This window comes from Mus caroli, chromosome 14, assembly GCF_900094665.2.
Source record: "Mus caroli chromosome 14, CAROLI_EIJ_v1.1, whole genome shotgun sequence".
Lineage (NCBI taxonomy): Eukaryota > Metazoa > Chordata > Mammalia > Rodentia > Muridae > Mus > Mus caroli.
Window position 1 is genome coordinate 16,205,497 of NC_034583.1, and position 19,351 is coordinate 16,224,847.

The 19,351-nt window shown below is 41.6% G+C and overlaps 1 protein-coding gene across 27 annotated transcripts in view; it reads right to left on the reverse strand.

The window, feature by feature from the left end:
* Positions 1-19,351, reverse strand: part of Kcnma1 (potassium calcium-activated channel subfamily M alpha 1) — a 702,678-nt gene that overhangs the window by 157,300 nt on the left and 526,027 nt on the right. For all 27 annotated transcript variants that reach the window (XM_021182657.2, XM_021182666.2, XM_021182664.2 and 24 more), the window contains exon 15: positions 7,594-7,703. In XM_021182657.2, the coding sequence (XP_021038316.1) occupies positions 7,594-7,703 (110 nt within the window). The remainder of the gene's footprint in view (positions 1-7,593; positions 7,704-19,351) is intronic.

A 19,351-nucleotide genomic window follows, 5' to 3' on the forward strand; every position in this document is an offset into this window, starting at 1 on the left:
ATAAATAAGATAAAGCCAGCTGTAAGTTAGCAAGAGTTTAATTCCTAGTTTCCAAAAAGAAGTCTCCCAATATTTCCAGGGTGGGAAGTTGTCACTGGTTGCAAAAACTACAGGGAAATAAAAATGACCCCCCTTTTTTCCTCCAAGAGGGGGAAATGCCACTTGTCACAAAAAGGTCTTAAACCAGAAATCTGCAATAAAACTGTTGTAATAACAAGTTAGATTGCTTCCCTTATAATTATTAAGTTGAGGTCTACCAAATTTGACTATGCCATTATACAAAGCCCCCTTTCTTTTATTACCAGCATCATCTGTTAACTATAGTATTTTCAACCCAGATGTTCCTGAACAAAGGCTCTCAAGAATTAGAGTCCAGCTGTCTCTAACTACCCAGAGAGAAATAAATTGTCCCTGCCATTAAATCAGTCCCCTTGACTGCAAAGATTACTTGCTGGTGTGAATTAAGCATAGAAACCTGTCATGGAGTTTGCACTTTCCAGTATGCTTACAAACTGGAGACAAAGATGGAGCTTAGAGCAAAGGACTGCCACCAGGAAAGTGTCAGAAAAAAAAGAAAGAGCAGCTTCTAAACTGTCTAAACCCACAGAGCCTTCTAAACCCAGCTCCCCCTATGAGCACCAGCTCCCCTCCAGCTACTCTGAGGCCCAGGAACCTCAGGATAACTCCCACAATCACCACAGAAATGGTGCAGACACTGTGTCCTGGAAAGTAAGGGGCTAGAGTAGAAAAGAACCACATTTAACTTTAATTGGAAAGGATGGCTTCTGGAGAGAAGAAGATATACTTAAAATAATTTTTTTTTAAACAGCAAGATTTGTAATACGGAGCACAAAGAAAATAGTAATTTTGGACTGTTAGTGGAGATGATATTAGACTCCATTTCTTTGTGGTTTTGATAAGGATGGATGGGACAGTTTTCAGAACATACCTACTCTCAAATACAGGCACGTCTATCCATGCCCAGCACACACACACACACACTCAAACACACATGAACACACACACACGCGCATGCGTGCACACACCAAGCACAGTGCCTTTCTTCCCTAACAGACCTAAGACATTTAAACTTGAAAATACTTTAATTCTTTGATGTGAACAGTTAGAGCTTTTCTAGAGTGCTAATAAATGCCCTTTGGGAAAGTTTTACTGGACTTCTTCCCCTGAAACACACAGCACAGGGCGTGGGCTTACACTGCACACTCAGCTACCAGGGAAGATCAGTTCCAACTAGATTCTTTGCCTGATGCCTCTCTCCCGAATTCCAAACCATTCTTAGCCTCTACAACCTGCAGGAGGGTTTCGGGGTCGGGGTGGGGGTGTTTACTGCCAGTGATTTATCTAATGGTTGAGAAAGAACTAGCTGCCATGTCCTCAGTTCCTGCAGCAGAAGTAGTCACCAATGTTACACTCACATCGACGTCCATATCTGTACAACCCTATTTACAAAATCCCCAACATAGGGGACTGGGTAGAACCATCTCTGACAGGGAAAAAATTTTTAAGGCAAGATTTAAGTTTTTACCTAAGTTCTGTTGGCACAAATTTTTCTGAAGTTAGGCTACGTGAGTTTACCCTGGAACAAGTGGGCTTGTCTGGTCTCTGTTTCACACTGAGATTAGATCTTTTTAAAACAATCAATGGAACTATAGAACTCAAGTTGGCACTGGGCAAGAGGCCTTTCTTTACCTATGCTGTACCAATTTTGACTTTCTTCATGTGGCTTCTTTTGAAAACTCTGTCCCTACAAGATGACACAGAGAGTCCAATTTTCTGAATCCCAGGCATATGGAAAGCAGGTGGATAAACGAGAAAATGGAGAGCTCCCCCTCCCCAGAATCTTCTTCATTGCCTGAAAGCAGTATAGTAGCATCCACACTTTGCAGCCAGAATTGGGGGCTGAACTGCCCTGCAGCACAGCCCCCTGCATTTCCCCACGTTGCTCAAGCACTAACTGCCCAGCATCAAAGCTGAATTTTAACTGCTCCATCAGCTGCAGAGAGACAGAGAGACGCATCGTATTTTAAACACACCTCTTGTCCTAATCCCCTCTGAGCTGTAAAACCTCATACAATTAAGCTTTTATATTTTGCAAGTGATGAATGACTGATTAGAAGGCTCGCTGTGAGACTCCAGACCTGGAACTCTGTGTTCTTGGCAACCCGATTGCTGAACCTGCTTTCTTTCAGGTCATCCTGCCCACCTTCTCCCACCCCCACCTACCTGAGCATCCTCACCTTTACTAACTCTCACAATGAAACTACTATCACTATTGCCTCCCAAAGCATCACATGTCAAACGCTAGGCAATGTGCCTCTTTCCCCCATTTACAGGGTCATTATCAGAAAACCTCAAAGGAACATGTGTGTTGCAAAAACTGCCTATGGTGCCGTGAGGCCCAGCTTCTCTATTCCCTGGGGACTTTCCTAACATCTGAACCTAAGCTTCTTTCAGGATCCGCTCTATAAAACAGCATCATCTCTTGTTTCCTTGGTGTATAGGAAGCCTTGCGAGCCCTAACACCTACACTCCAGTTGTATGCATTCACCAGTATGTGAAGGTGTTAGAGCTCCCTGAGTACGGGCATGAGTTCCCTCAACCCAAGTTCAAACTCTGAAGATAGCACTAACTGGGAAACAAATTCTTTACTTTGAGTTCAAAAGAATTGTCATCAAGTGTCCATGTTTAATAGTTAATCAAATCTAAGAAAACAAAGTTGATGTAGTGGTGAAAATATTCCAATTCATCACATTTCTGTTCTATTGTTTTGTGACTAATAATAACTGGAGAATTTTACTAAACAATAAAAGTAAAAGAAACAGGAACTGCCAACATGTCTATCCCTTCCCTTCCCTTCCCTTTCTCTTTTTCCTTTTTCCCTTTTCCCTTTTTTTCCCTTTTTCCCTTTTTTCCCTTTTCCCTTTTCCTTTCCATTTCTCTTTCCTTCCCTCCCTCCCTCTCCCCTTCCTTCCTTCCTTCCTTCCTTCCTTCCTTCCTTCCTTCCTGCTTATAGTTGATGAGAATGGGGTCGGGGAAGGCAGAGGCAAGAGAAAGGGAAGATCCGTAATAAGTACTAAGACATGGGGAAGCTGAGGAATCTCACTGCATGCACCACATCTAAGGCCAGACATCTGGTGCTACCACAGGAAAAGTGCAGAGAATCTTAACTCAGCAAGTGGCTGACCTGAGGGCTGGACTTCAGTTCTTTGTCGCTTCTTTCAATATGTTGGACAGTGTCATATTGCTCAAGGAATAAGACTGTTTAACGTTACATGCAGCTTCGGTACTCTAACCTTGCTGGAGGCTTGAGACTGGTCATTTGCATTTTTACACGCCCTTGCTGGAAAAGGAGGGGAAGGAGAAGGGGTGGAAGCAAGTGGTTGCTGGTATTTTAGATCTCAAAGGTGATGCTGAAGAGGAAGTTGATGCGAAAGCTCTGATCTTTTTTTCAAACTTAAGATTTTGCTAGTATATAGAAACCCACCAAGAAGAGGGCAGTTGACCCCCAGGTGCTGGACTTACAGGTGGTTGTGAGCTGCTAGAGAGAGCCTTGAGAACTGAACTCTGACCTTCTGCAAGAGCAGCAAGCCTAGCTGCTGAGCCACCTCTATAGCGCCCAAAGGCCCACATCTTAACATAAGCTTGCAAGAAGCAAATCCACCTGTGATTCTCTGATTTGCCTAAGTAATGGGGCTCAAAGCAGGCTGCAGAGGCTGCAGGACAGAGGGTGGGATGGGGTGGGGGTGGGGAGGATGGAGCAGCTTCCCATCCTCAGATTTCAGCTAAGGATCACCTCTCTTGTTCATTTAAAAATAAATAATTAGTGCACATTTTAAAGCCTTACTCCAGATTTTAACATCTGGAGCTGAAGTGTGGATATCATTTTATATGTTTCCCAGGAAAGCATCAATGAGCCAGCCTTCCACTGTCACCTACTCTAAACCGTTCCTAGTTGCAGGAGACTGGAGGAGCATTCAAAACCCTGGTTCTGTTGTTCTGTCCTTTGTTTTCCAAGTGGTTTTGGAAAGGTGCCCAGAGGTCATCTGAGTCTCCATGTTTGAAGCTAAGGAATCTCTTGTGTACAGCATGAGGTGTTTATATTACTCTGACACCCCTAGCCTTTTCAGAATAAACCTCGCTTCATTGTTTGAGACAATGCAGGGGTAGGTTAGGTAAGACTGTGCATTTTGTCTAAATGAGCATCTGGCTTGGGATCGATGTCCTGCCTTTTGGTCACACATAAGGTAGAATCAAAGGGCTGCCACTGCGTCTGGGATCTAATCCTGCACCCTGGAGACCCCTCAGCTTGAAATTTTGAAGAAGTTAGTTTTGGGGGCCTCTGCCTCCCCCGCACTGTCCCCACCCTTTCTGTTTTCTTCAGAGACGACCTTCAATTTTACCTGCTACCGGCCCCTTCTCCTTTTGTAGGACGACTCTATCTAGCTTTTGAGAAAACTCCGGGTTCTCTTGAGCACCAATACCACCTGCTAGGTGGCATGCTGCCAGCCTAGGGGAAGAGGAAATTTATTTCTTTCCATGCTTTGCAACATCATTGGTTGTATATTGTTTTAGTGTGGTACATAATTATGGAAACCACTCTGAAAATCTGTATATTTTATCTGTGCTTTATTATACCCGGCATATTCCCCGATTCTTTTCCGTCTCCACAAACCGGCTTAAAATATATTTGGGCGTCCTTTATGTCATCTTGAAATTGAATAGCCAATTCTTACAGTAATGAAAATACTTACGCAGCAGCCTGGTGATATACAACACTACACTCTAATTACGGCTGCGCTTTAATTAACCTGAATTGAAGAGTGTTATCATTAAACTGCTGGTAACTTTGAGTTATGGCTTTTCTTTAATTTAAAGTAGAAAACACAGATAATTAAGCCTCAAGATAATCAAATGCTTGAAGAGAGCTTCAATGTTTTGGGTTGTTCCTAAATCTTATTAAATGTCCTTTCTTTATTGATCACTTCCACCTCTGCCGAATTGCTGCATTACAGGAATAATAGCACTAAGCCGAACACATTCTCACACACATCGGAAGCTGGTTTTTTTCTCTTCCCATCCCGACACTTTACTGAACAAATACTAAATTCTCTGACAACAAGGTAGCTCTAAAATAGCTTTTCCCTCATTAGAACACGCTCTAAAGATGAGTATCGATCAAGGGAAATAATTCATATTTTACTGGTGTTGTGCCTGACTCTCGTGCTCCCAAGGAAGCTGCCTTGGAGCTTTTAGCTTCCCACCTTCCTCTTCCTCCCCGCACCTGGAAAAAGTCAACTCTTCTGAAGACTAACGGTGAGAACTGCTCCCCCTAGAGGCTGGAACTGGGCTACACAGCCACTGCATGACTGCAGACTCCCAAGTCTAATGAAGAGGCCCAAGGCTGCAAGCAGGTGGGGTCGACCTGGGTAGTTCAGGTCACTCCATCCTTGTTTATGAGAAAGCATATCCAGGCCTTTCATTAAAACAAGTGGGAGCCCATTGGTGTTGCGCAGAAACATGGACTCTGTATGGCCAACTCTGATTTTAAAGAAAGTACTTAGGTTTTGTTTTGTTGTTTTTGTGAAATACCATGGTTCAGAAATACTGGTAACTAGCCTTGAACAAATTAAACCATGCCAAATCCACAGGTTCAGTGCACCATTAGTATAGGGGCTGAAGTCCTTGCTCTAGTTAAAGAAAAAAAAAAAAAGACTTCCATCCGCTCTCCCCAGGAGCAATTGAAGAGGGAAAGTGGAGAGGCTGGAAGTGACAGAGAACTTCACTGGAGCTTTCCTGTCAGGCTCCATACTAGTTAAATCAGCTGTGGTGGCACACACCTTTAATCCCAGCACTGGGGAGGCAGAGGCAGAAAGATTTCTGAGTTCGAGGCCAGCCTAGTCTACAGAGTGAGTTCCAGGGCAGCCAGGGCTATACAGAAAAACCCTGTCTCAAAAAAAAAAAAAAAAAAAAAAGGAAAATTAATGGCTAAGAGAGCTTTGAAACTTCCCAGCTCAAATCCCTAACATTATAGGGCCCCTGCTCTGGGTGCTGCCAACTTGGCCCTGATGCTCAGACCACCCGTCTTGACCATAGAGGACTTCAAGAACCTTCTTTAAAAGCCAGCTTCTTCTGTTTTCATTGGAAGCTCTGACTTCTCCAGACTTCCCAGTGGAAGCAGGCTGAGTTACAAAGGAGGGCAGCCTCCCAGCATCTCCCAACGCTTAACTTCACCCTGTGGCAGGAAGGGAAGTCATTCCCAGGGAGGGTGCTCAGGGGAGTTACAGTAGGGCTTCCATTTCCACAAAAGAGCTCCTTCTGAGAGAATCAATTACCTGCTCACTTTTTCAGTCCATTTAGCATTTAAACTATCGCTTAGAGACAGGGTGAGAAATTTCTGTAAACAACCAAACCATTTTGGAGTGCTTGGGGGTTTGGGCTCAGGGACTGGCAGAGAACACCTGCTGTGTTCTCTGACAGGAATCTCCATCCCTCCCTTCTGCATAGAGAACAGAACAAGAGTCCCAAAGCCCCTAACTTTCCTTTACTATGAAGGGCTCTCAGGTTTGATTTAGCACTTTTAGACTTCCCATTCTAGAATCCCAGAGGGTAGGCTTGGCTGGTAAGTTGACGGCTTAGGCTTAAATCTGTGGCTCTGCTCTTCTCCTGCAGCTCAGATCCATCTGTTTCTTGCCAGCTTTTTATCAATGAGAGCATTTATTGACTTTTGCTAAGGGGTCAGGTCCTAGTGGGTCAGGCTTAGAGGTCCACCACTTTCAGAGTTTCTGTTTTCATGGGGAACACACACCTTGTTCCTTTTTTGATTTTACTTCAATCCAGAGATGCTAAGTGGTAAATCTGGGGTCCCATCGTGCCTCAAGGTGGACACCTAGAACTCTGGAGACCAGGATGCTTGTTCTTCCAGGGCTACGGGGTATGTCCTGCTGCAGGTGCCCTGGGAACCATTTCAGGTTCTTACGATTTGAGTACAGACGTGCTGAAAAAGACCTTTTCCAGACCTCCTCCTGCGCACTTGAGAGCATAGTTCCTCAGTAAATAGCAAAAGTGCTTTAAATGCCTACAGACTTGATTAGAAGGACTTTATTAGAGGATAAAATTCATTTATCCTGGAACTGGCAAGATTTGCTTTATTTCTCTATTAAAGGCAGATAGGGATTGAGTGTGAGGCCCTGGGTTCAATGCCTAGTACCACAGATAGACAGACAGACAGATAGACAGATATAGATGAAATGAAACAAAGCAAAACCAGGGCCACATGAGTTTGTGCCACCTTTCAAAGGTTTGTACCTCATAGTTGTGTTACTTAAGATGTGCAGGCAAATTGCACACATTGTAAGTTTGTATAAATCAGGTTTCACCTCAAGATTTTCAGACCTAGGGGATAAATTGGATCCAGCACAAAACCCAAAGGCAGGAACCTTATCAGAACATGCATTGTTGTTCACAGACATGCAGGACTGAACCCACAAGGACCCCTCAATGAGTGTCAAATTTCCTGACCAGTGTGCGCAGAGGTGGGAGGTGCAAATTAATATCCAGTGAATGGTCACTTACTCACAAACAGTAGGGAAGGACAGACCCACGAAGGCACTGGAGAGATATTCTGTGTACATTTCATTGGAGACTCCTTCCAAGTAGTATTTCTGCCATGTGTCTTCCTCAATCTAAGAGAAAAGTGCACAGGAAGAGGGTTTAAAGTATAGACCAATTCTGACAGAGCGGGGCTGGAATTACAGCCTTAGTTAAAGAGACAAATGCAATAGTGACACAATGACCTTCCTGGTGATAACCTCAGCAGCTGGTGACATCTCCACAGCACCCACCGGAAGCTTCCAGGGACCCCAAAAATAATTGAATTCAGGTAGTTTTCCCTCAAAACACTGCCTTGCTTAAAAAAATTAATTACATGTGTGTGGCTCTGTGTTTGTGTGTGTGTGTGTGAGAGAGAGAGAGAGAGAGAGAGAGAGAGAGAAAGAGAGAGAGAGAGAATATGTTTCTTTCTGTCTGTGTCTTTGTGAGAATATGGACATGTGTTTGTGTTTGTGTGACTGTGTTTATGTGTGTCTGCATCTGGGTGAGAGATTGGATATGTGTGTGTGTGTGTGTGTGACTGTGTATGTATCTGTCTGTGTGAGAGTATATACATTGTATATATGGGTATGTGTGTGTATCTGTCCTTCTGTCTCTGTGTGAGAATATGGACATGTGTCTACATGTGTATGTTTGTTTTGTTTGTGTATGTGTGTGTTTGTGTGTGTGTTTATGTGTGTGACTGTGTGTGACTTTCTCTGTGTGTCTGTGTGAGAGTATGGACATGTGTGTATATGCATATGTTTGATTGTGTATGTGTGTGTGCTTGTGTATGTGTGACTATGTGTGTCTTTCTGTCTGTGTCTGTGTGAGAGTAAAGGCATGTGTGTACATGGGTCTATGTGTAGAAGATGGTATTGGATACTGCAGTGCTGGAGTTACAGGCATTTGAAGACTACACACCTTTTGTGAGTCTTAGATCCAAATTCTTGTCCTCAAGATTGTGTAGCAAACACTCTTAATGACCAAGAGAAGTCTCTAAGGCCTTGCTTTGCTGTGACCCTGCATGATTTCTAAGGCTAAGGGTATGGGGAACCCATCTACAATGAACAAATTTGTGTTAACTGATACAAATTTCTGGAGAACAATTTTTCAGGCATTTTCAAAATTCATAGAACCATATACTCTTTTATGCAGGTCTCCCATTTTCACATATCTATTGTAAGGAAACAAATTATTTTAGCAAGTAAGCTAAAGATGGAGTTGTAGGTTTGTGCCACTCTTGAAACTTGTTTCTACATCATAAGCACATAAACATACTTTTTTGATTCGTGATATATCATAAATAAGCACAGGTCATGTGAAATTTTAGAATCAATGAGAGATTACAATGACATTTTTATCTGTTTTATTTGTTAATTAGTTTGGTTTTTTCTGTATATGTATGTGAGTGAGCATGAATGCCACATGGACATGGGTACCAATGGAGGCCAGAAGAAGGCATCAGATCTGCTGGAGTTACAGGTAGTTGTGAGCCAGACAGTGTGGGTACTGAGAACTGAACTCAAGTTGTATGGAAAGGCAGCAAGTACTCTTAACTGCATGGTCGTCTGCCCCGCGGTGATTTTATTTTTAAAAGTTATATCTGCTTTTATATTTATAGGGCTGTATGAAAAAGTCTAGAAGTATTTATTGCAGATCAGTAGCAACTATTTTTGAGTGGCAGGATACTAGTTTTTAAAATAGATAATGTATTGTCCGAAGACTTTTACACACATGCATGCACATGTGCACACACGCATGCCCACATACTATGTATTACATTTCATCTACATATTCCTACTTTGGGGAAACTTTTTTTTCTCACCCTACTAAGAATATATCACAATAACAAAATATAGTTTCAAAGGAGTCATGCCCAAAACTTCATTAAAAAGCATGTGCTTATTTTTTTCTAAATAATAAGGTCTATCTGGGTTTCCCCATAACTGTCTCCAAGCAGTGATTTCATTGCAGTCGATCTTTGGAAACTCTCAGATTAGACAACAAGCCTGAATCACCCTGCATTGAGGAGTCTGTGACCGCCTTGCCTGGCTCTGCCCTACAGCTTCCCAGGCTTCACTTCCTGTGATGGCTTAAGTAATAAGATGACAACAGGAAGCTGTTCTAGCCACAGGAAGTAGCTCTTAACAGTTTGTTGTTCTCTTCTTATGCTGTGAGGAATTCTGACCATGACTGATCCGTCAGTTAACTGAGAGAACTGAAACATCAGGGTGTGGAGGAAATGTTGGGAGCCTGGAAAAGAGCAGAGGCTTCAACCATGTGGTTATACCCTGGCCATCAAATCCAGAATAAAAACTCAGGAAGTGAGTGGGATGCCCCCTCCCTCATGGGCTTCATGTTCAGCCTGAGATCATAAGTTAACCTCCTTGGAAGGAGCTGCTTCTGTCCGCCTCTGTATGTCAGGTGTTAGCTACACAGAGCTTTGGGGAAAATAGTTTACCTAAAGGTATAAGAGTTCTACCTATTTTTTTTTAAAGAAACATTTTTTGGTAAAGCATTTTTGTTATTTAATACATTTTATCAATTCTTGGAGAATTTCATGTAATGTATTTTTACCAAACCAAGCCCCTTCTACAACTCTTACCAGATCTACCCCTCCTACCTACCTAACTTTGTTTCTTCTTTTTTTTTCTTTTTTAAAACTCATCAAGTCCCATTTGTGTGGCCCATATATTCTTGGATGTGTGTTCATCTACTGGAGGATGATTGACCCACCAGGATTTTCACCTGGTAGTACCTGCACCTGGTAGTTGAACTATCAGGTTGCATGCATTAATGAAAACCGATATTCCCTCTCCCAACAGCTATCAATTGTCAATATCCCCTTAGCTAGGGATGCAACTTTGTGCCCACCTCCTGTCTTCATGCTGGTACTTTGTCTGGCTTGTGCTTGTGCAGCTCTCTATTAATATATCGGACATTTTTTCTAATTTAAATATTACAAGTGATTTCCAAACATATTGACAATATAAACTTTATCTTAACATTACTAGTACTGTCCAATTAATATGGGTTTCATATTGATTGCTTAATTATGAAAATTGGTTGGATGCTTCTGTGTATAATGAATTAACAGTTAGTCAATAAATTTGGTAAGTAAATAGAAACAGTTTCTTTATATAATAACAATATTGTTATGCTTTTGTTAAACTTAGCAAAAATATTTCATTGATTTATTCTCTCAGTAAATATTTATGAATATGTTCTATATTTTAAGACTTATTCTAGAGGATGACTAGGTCTGATTTTAAACTTGTGTTTATTTTCCCACATTCTTCCTGATACGTTTCCTGACTGGGATATAAGAAGCCATCCTACCAGATGCATCTGCCTCTCATTGATTCTCCTTGCCTCTTTCCCCAAAAGTTTGTCTCTGTGGCAAATGTGCAGTGTTTGTGGACTGAAAGCCAAACAACTGAGAAAACGTTCAACACATTCTAAAAAACAAGAACCATATCCTCTTCCATATCCATATGTAAATTCTCAGATGGTATCTACAATGCTGAACACAGTAGCATCAAATCAACTGTACAAATTGTAAAGAGTGTAAAATTCATTGTCCTGACTATTTAAGACTTTCATATCTTTGGAGTGATTTACACATGCACAGCCTACAATGTTTTTTAAGATTTCTAATCAAGGCATTACACACATAGGCACACACACATACTCACACACTATAAAACTGCTAATTTAATTATACTAATATCTTTTCAAAAAGACATACAGTTAGTAGGAATGTAAACTAGTACAGCCACTATGGGAAACAGTGGAACAGTTCTTGGATTCCAAATATGATTGCTTATACAAGCAGCAATTCCACTCCTGAATACATAACTAGAGAAAATGGGAAGGGGTCAGCATAGCATTATTAGGTCTGAAAAGACCTAAGTGTCCTTAGAAGGATGTGCAGACCCACAAAGGCATGCTGGTTAGCCTTCTCAAGAAAGGAAGTTCTGGCACATACTACAGTATGGATAAACCTTGACAACATGTGCTAAAACAGACCACAGTCACAAAAGACAAATACTGGTGGTGGGGCCCAGTTACTTGAGATTCATGTCTGAAATTCACGGAAGTGGGTGGTGCAAAGGGCACTGGTGAGGTTAGGGAAAGTCATTGCTTTTATGGCATGAAGAGTCAATTTTTCAAGATGAGAAGAATTCTAAAGATGGGTGGTGGTATCAGTTACATAGCCACGTAAATGTACTTCATGCCAATGAGTTATGTGCTTCTGATTATAATTGATGCTAATAGTCCTAAACATGAGGATGTCAAACCATGCTAAAGAAAGAACATGAAGAAGGGAATCCTATCACAAGAGCCAGGGTTAGGAACCAGCACTGTTTGGCATCAGGATCTCATTCTTGACTCTCCTTGACTCCTCGGGCCTTGAGATCTCCATTTAAAGAATTCAGAGGAGACAACTGGGTGCTATGCAAAGAACAAGTAGATATTAGAGAGCACCCTCAAAAGCCAAGGGCTAATAAAGACCAAGGGAACCATTGTGTTCATCTGCATCTTAGGAAGGCTACATGCTGTTTCTAAAGAGCTTTCTTCTGCTCATGTGATTGGCAGGACCATGTGGGTTAACTTGTACAGAATGCATAGTAAGTATGCAGCCCTGTCTTTTACCAGAATGCCTCCTCTGACTTGATGGCAGGTGAGAACATCATGTCAGAAGGCACCCCAAAATCAAACTTAGATCCCATTTGTTACAATTTGAGACTGGTCTTAAAGAGCCCCAAACTATCTTGAGTTTGCTATGAAACTAAGGATGACCTTGAACTTAAACTTCTGACCCTCCTTCCTCTACCTCCCACGTGCTAGGATGGTAGGAATGTATCATCATACCCAGTGTATTGGGCTGTTGGGTGCTGAAGATGGAACACTGCTGTGTAAGCACTCGACCAACTGTGCTACATCCCAGACTCAGACCATATTCCTTGACTCAATAATTAAAGTTACAATTTCTGGTTTTCTAAGCTGCTGAGTAAGATGGAAGAGTCCAGCTGGTCTCCTTGACATACAGTTCTGCTAATATCTGACTACATTATGCTATGACATTGCACCATATCGCAATCTAGGGAAATGGAAATTCACTCTTCCTGACCTGTATCAGGGCTTACATCTTGACATTTTATCATGGTTTGGCTTCCTAAGTTAAGTATGTGAACAAGGCATGTGAATGAAAATTCACATCCCTCTTACCTTTGTCAGTGGAACCACCACAAAAGAGGAGTTGAATTTTAAAACGGTGTGTTTAAGACACACACACACACACACACACACACACACACACACACACACACACACACAGAGAGAGAGAGAGAGAGAGAGAGAGAGAGAGAGAGAGAGAGAGAGAGAATAAAGCAATCTGGAGAGAGTTGAGGCATCCTTTGCCATTCTGAGACACACCTAGTTAAAGTCAGTCACAAAGACAGTGAGTAGCACAAACAGTACTTAGAGTTCATACCCTTAACTACCCAGCACAAGTATCTCTTGCTCAGTGATAACGTGGTAGGTGCCCAGAGAGGTTGTATATGGACAGAGAGGGTTTGTTATATACTAGTGCCCAGTGCGGGAACAGCAACCTAGTCCTTCATCAAAGACTCAGGAGCTCAGCAGTGAACTACTTAGTGTGAGTAGCCAGCAAGGAGAGCCACTGATATTGAGCTCAGCTGCAAGGGGAGTGCAGAGCAAAACTCATCGTTTCTATTATATGAAGTAGCACTGTCCCAGCCTACAACTTCTTTCCATAAATAGTACATGCTGTGCCCCACATTTGTATTGTCAACGTGTTTTTAACTGTAATGTGAAGACACGTTTCCCAGCAGAAAAATGAAGGAATAGGACCAAAATGACTTCAGGAAAGGTGCCAAAATTAATTTTCCAACCATTCAGCAATCAGTCAAAGGCAAAGCTTTTCCTGAGGCAGCAATTTATCCCCTGGCTGTCACATCAAACGCCAGCTGTCTCACAAGAGCTCCTAGCAAGATGAGCAGGTGATGTGCTGTGGGTACTTATTCATCAAAAATGCACAGAACCTTCGGTGAGAAAAAGAGAATGAGCCACTAGGCTAGCTTGTCTACACCTCTTATGGTTTTATTTATCTACCCTTCACGATCTAATTTTTCAACCAGTCTAGTTGAACCTCCCAAGCAAATGGTTTTACACCAACCCATGGGCAGACAGCCTTGCCATCAATGTACCTTCCATCCATAGTCATGAGCCTTGGCTCTCTGCAAACTCACTCCTTCCTGATCCCAGGTTTTGCATGTGTTACTAATGATAGGCTGAGAACGACACCTTTTATTTTTTGTGCTTCCCCTGATTAGAAAGAAAACTGTGTTTCTCTAATGCTAACAGCCTGGTGAATGTGAACAATTCAGCCTTCCTGGCTGGGTTTGTAACAGCCATAGTGATTTCTATTGCCAGTGAATAACTGAGTAGATTAGAGCCAAATGATTTTGCAAAAACTCCATCCCTACTTCAGGAGCCATACAAATGACCCTGAAGGTTATCAAACACCCATCCTTATTTAATTGGATGTAAGTGTACTGCATTAATTCGAATAGATGCTATTTTATATACCTAAAAATAAAGAACCGAAAAAGAATGATAGAGACTGATGCTTATTATCCTAATAGCTGCAATAAGATGGGATAAGCTGTAACATCTACACACTAATATTGGCCCCCATGGGGTGGTAGGGGTAGTGTACTAAGTCTCTGCTTATTGTTTTCCAAAGTCTATCTGAATTCTCAGTGAATACTCCTTCCCTGGAAAAATGTCATTTTAAACTATAGAAATATATAACCAAAAAAAGTTAGTTACATATAAATAAATACTTGCACACAGAAATTACATAGTATGCTATTCCTGTCATTTTACAGTGTGGTATTCTACAACAATGTAGTGACATGAACTGACCAACACTATCTTAGATCCCCTAAAAACATATTTATCCTGACATAAAAGAAATAGCACCCACAGAACATGTCAAACATTTTATTACAACAATAAACATGAAATCAGAATTTATGGGCTTTTGGCTAACTTGCGTGTGGAGTTATTACTAAAATGAGTGGAGTCATTTATACTCATTCCTCAACAGAGTGCTGTCCCTGGGGAATGCTTGATGGAGTTCTGCATGCTCTCAAATCTAACTGAAAACAACAATGTTGTGGTGTTAACAGGACCCCATCACTAGAGTTCTATTCTCCTCTCCTCTGTTTCCCTCTGTGTTCATAGCCCATGAACATATCCCAGTGTTGATCAAAGGGACATGTGGATATTTCATCTACACCATTCTTGCTCCAGCACAATTACAGATCCTTAAAGCAACTCACAGAATTAAAAAGCCAAATGAGAGAACAGTGCTTAGGACCACAGGGTGCCAACTCACAAAATGGCTGCCTGTGCAGCTTTGTAGGGTAAATATGCTGGAGGAAAAGTGAGCGCCAGAGGGGGGGGAAAGCAGAGGCAAATGATGATTTGCCTGTGGTGGCGAATTAGTTAAAACACATGTGTGCACTGCACCCACCCAAAAGTTCTCTGGAGTTACAAATAAAACACAAACACAGGTCAGCTGATTTTGATAAATGCCTTGACTAGCTCAATGATTGGGCATTTCTAAACCTCCCTGTGGCTAGCACACATTTCCCTCTGGTATTCCTGGCTTAACACCTTCTAAATCTATATTTTATCTTTGCTGCCCTGTTATCTTCTAGGCAGCCCTTCCCACTTCTATATGGCCACTTTCCCTTTCCACCTACATTGTAGGAAGCTTTCTCTCCTACAGCTCTTAAATATGATCCTTCTCCCTCCAAGTCATGGCAATTCTCTTCTTCCCCAGCCCCTGCCCTCTTTGTTCCTTACCCGAGCAATCTCAAAGTCCCGACCTGTCTCCCTGCCCAGCCAATGGCTGAACAGCAATTCTTTATTATCAATCTAAGCCAGGCTGGAGCAGAGACCCTCAGGTCTGGAAACGTGGCTTTTGGGACTCAAAATAATACAAAGCATTAAAACCAATTCCCAACATTTGTCTTTCTGGAATGTTCTTCCTTTCTGGTCAAATGTCCTATCAGTGCCATACTCCTTGGATGGTGATAGGGTCAGCAGGCTTTCTGGGAGTGATGCTGGATTTCAGGGTCTTTATCACAATTTGACATTCCATTTTCATGGTCTATTTCAGGGCATGATTTTCAGAATGAGGAGACAAAATGAAAAAATCTCAGGTTTTTCCAAAGGCTTCAGAAGGAAGCAAATTAAAACACATATTTGAGATTTGATGGAATGCCAGGTAAGCGGTTGCTTTGACCTCAAATGAGTAAATATATACAATCCTAAAGATTAATTTGAGGAAGATTTAGGCCAGATTATTTTTTATCCCCAGATAAAGTAAGGTTTTTGATATTTTTGTTGTTGTTAATCATTATGGAGAAAGGTAATCAACCCATATAAGATATTCAGAGGAAAATGAACAGACCACACCACACGCAAATGCATTTCAATACATGTTATTTCCCCCCATGTTCTCACCCCAGCACAGACTACTTCTGGAGCAGTATGAAGTGCCAAAGGGTTTGAAGGTAAAAGAATGTTTAACAGAAATGGCAACATGGAACTTTTTCAAAACAATAACTATGAAGAAATTATTTAAGATACTATTATCTCTATGATAGGATGCTGGTACTGTTCCTGGTATGTAGGATTTTCCTTCTCTCCGATATAGAAAAGGTACTTTTGTTTAAGACATGTAAAACTGTTTTAAAAGTTGGCCTATTCACCATCTGCCCAAGTAGGAATTTGGTTTTACATTCTTGCTAACAGTTCATAACATCTTCACTTCTGCTCCAAATAATAATATTCTTAAAATAGCACCTAAGATCCCTCTAACTGGGGTAGCAGAGCAGGAAGTAAACATTCCCAGGAATTGCTGCCTCCCCCTCCCCACCATCCCCAGCCTTAACCCCAATTAACCCCAGTTAAGCCTGGAACGTAGAATTTTCCAAGGAGCCATTCTCAACACATCTGACTGGAAGGAAGCAGGGCTTTGTTTTGATTTCTGATATATGTTATTTTTTTTTTAGACCCAAATGTTTGAAATTTTGAGTAAAAGTGAATTACAATAGGAAAGAAATGAGAAGGTAAAACACAGCAAGCATGGGGCCAAAATTTTAAGTCACTGGGTCCAACTAACATAAAATCCATCCCTCAAAAAGTTTCCAGATTCTTATTTCATTTTCTGTGTCGTCTCTCCTGTCGAGTGAGCTGCAAACATCTCACAGCACTTGTCCATGGACCGTGGGCTGTGTCTGAAACTCCATTGCCTATAACATTTCCCTCTCCTATCTTAGGATCTTTAGGTACCACACACAACTTCCCTCAGGTTTCAAAATGAAGGAGCATTACCTTCAGCTGAGATAGATTACAAGGTGAACTGGACAGAACTTACTACAAGGTGCTACCTGAAACTAAGGTGAACGGTGAGAAAATTTTATGCTATACCCAACAAGAATATAGGCTCTTTTGATGAGAATATTTTTATCTGAGTCTTTACTACCTGGAACTGGGCATCGTGCGTAGTTAGAGTGTGGTGATATTTTTGAGTGGATTAAAAAAAATGTGGAGTGCTGGATTTAATAATACAAAATAACTTTATAATTAAATTTCAAACTTTTTGTGGTTTTAGCAAAATGTTTCTTAGCATATTTAACCACTAATGTGAACTATAAATCTCAAAGGGAGAGATGTTACCTACAGTCATAGGACCCTCTGATTCACAGAGTAGGCCATGGAGATGGGAAATGCTAAGCTAAATGCTTCTTAGCTCAGCTTCCCACCCTGGCATGACTGATTCCTTCAGTCTTCTATTAGAACTACACATCTCTCTGCAGCTATTTTTCATCATCAGTCTTCTACCTTTCCCTTTGAATTGAATGCTACCTGATTTCTTACACGTCCATGGTCTAATGCATTTTACCTGCTTTCATGGATATCCGCCTACCGTGTCCAAGCAAGCCACAAGTACCAGACAATCTATATCCAATGCGTGGGGTGGTATCCTGCACATAGCAGGTGCTAAAGCTATACTAGCTGGCATCATTTACTCTCATATCATGTGATCCATCAGATATCTAACCAGAACAGCCATGAAATGTAATACGAGCACAAAGCTCTCCCTTGTTAGCCAGCTCCCTCCATGGGGAAAAGGCTGTCTCAGTAACCCTGCCTTTTATTAGTAGGACAAGCAGCATGCTAGTCTGCAGCTTGGAAGTGCTCGGTCAGCATGTGCTGAGTTGATGTAAGCCTGAGAAAACCAGAGACAGAGACAGAGAGCAGCAGGCACAATTTTCCCAGGCATCTAAGCATAAGTGAGCATGGATAACTTTGTATCGTTTAGTGTTGGAACATGAAATGAACCAATGTTTGGTCTCTTGATGCTGAAAAAAAAAAAAAAACCTACAGTCTTGGGCTCTAGCAAGGAGGTAATTGTGAAACTTCCCAGGAAACTTCTTACCATGAGCAATTATTTTCTAGGAAATGTTGTCATTGTACAACATCTTGGGCTACTTAACAGGTAACTTATGGTTTTCTAAATCCTAAGATAGAGTAATTTAGAGGCTTGGGTTGAGAGAAGGAAGGCTCAAGAATAGGTGCTTTAACTCTCCATCCTTCTGCGTCCCACGTCATCCCCTTGGAGGGAAGTCTTGGTCTCCTTGCCTCAGTCCTAGGGGACTATGCTCCTCTTTACCTTCTCGATGTTCAGATTCCAAGGTCAACTCAAGCAGTAATCAATGGCACAGACTGAGCCTAGAGGAAACTTTATTTGGCAATATCATTACTCCTAAGTTCTGAAAATGAGTGTGCTCTCCCCTCCTTGTATCTTTAAAACAATAATGACTTGGAGAAGAGGGAGTTAGCTAGAACACTTGAATTGGAATTATGGTCTTGCTTCTGTGTGTTCGTATGTTATCTACATGCTATTGGTGCACATGTGCCTATACACCTGCAGATAGGCATGGTGTGTGCTGTGCATGTGGAGCTCAGAGACTTTTGGTAACATGTGTATTCTCTATGTCAGTCTCCACCCTATTTTTTGAGTCAAGATCTCTCCCTGAGCCTGGTGCTCATCAATTTGGCTAGGCTGACTGGCCAGTGAGCTCCAAGGATCTTCTTATATTCACACCTTCATCACTGAGATTACAAGTGCTCATGGCCATAACTGACTGTATTTATGTTTGTGTAGCTATTTATTTAACATGAGTGCTGGAAATTCAACTTAGGTCTTCATGCTTATATATAAATCACTCTATTGAATGAGACATTTCCCTAATCCTGTAAGCTTGCTTTTGGTGACACAAAAATTTAATGTGCTGCCTAGGCCTTTGAGAAATCTTTTAGTAATTTAGACACATTGATGAAAATCCACTGCCATTAACAATTTCATAGCAATGGGTACACCTGGTATTTTATTTCAAATAGCCTCAAAGATAACCTCCCACCAAGTCCAGTACATCCTAAACTTTGATATACATGAGTATTGCTCAAGGAGACTTGATAGAATGTAGCTACAAATGCCACAGCCCTGAGGGAAACTCCTGGACGATGCTAAAACATAAAGACCACACGTTAAATGGCAAAGTGTTATTCCCATAGGCAGAGACGAACAAAGAACCAGGAATCTCCATTATGCCTTTGTGGGCCAGGGATT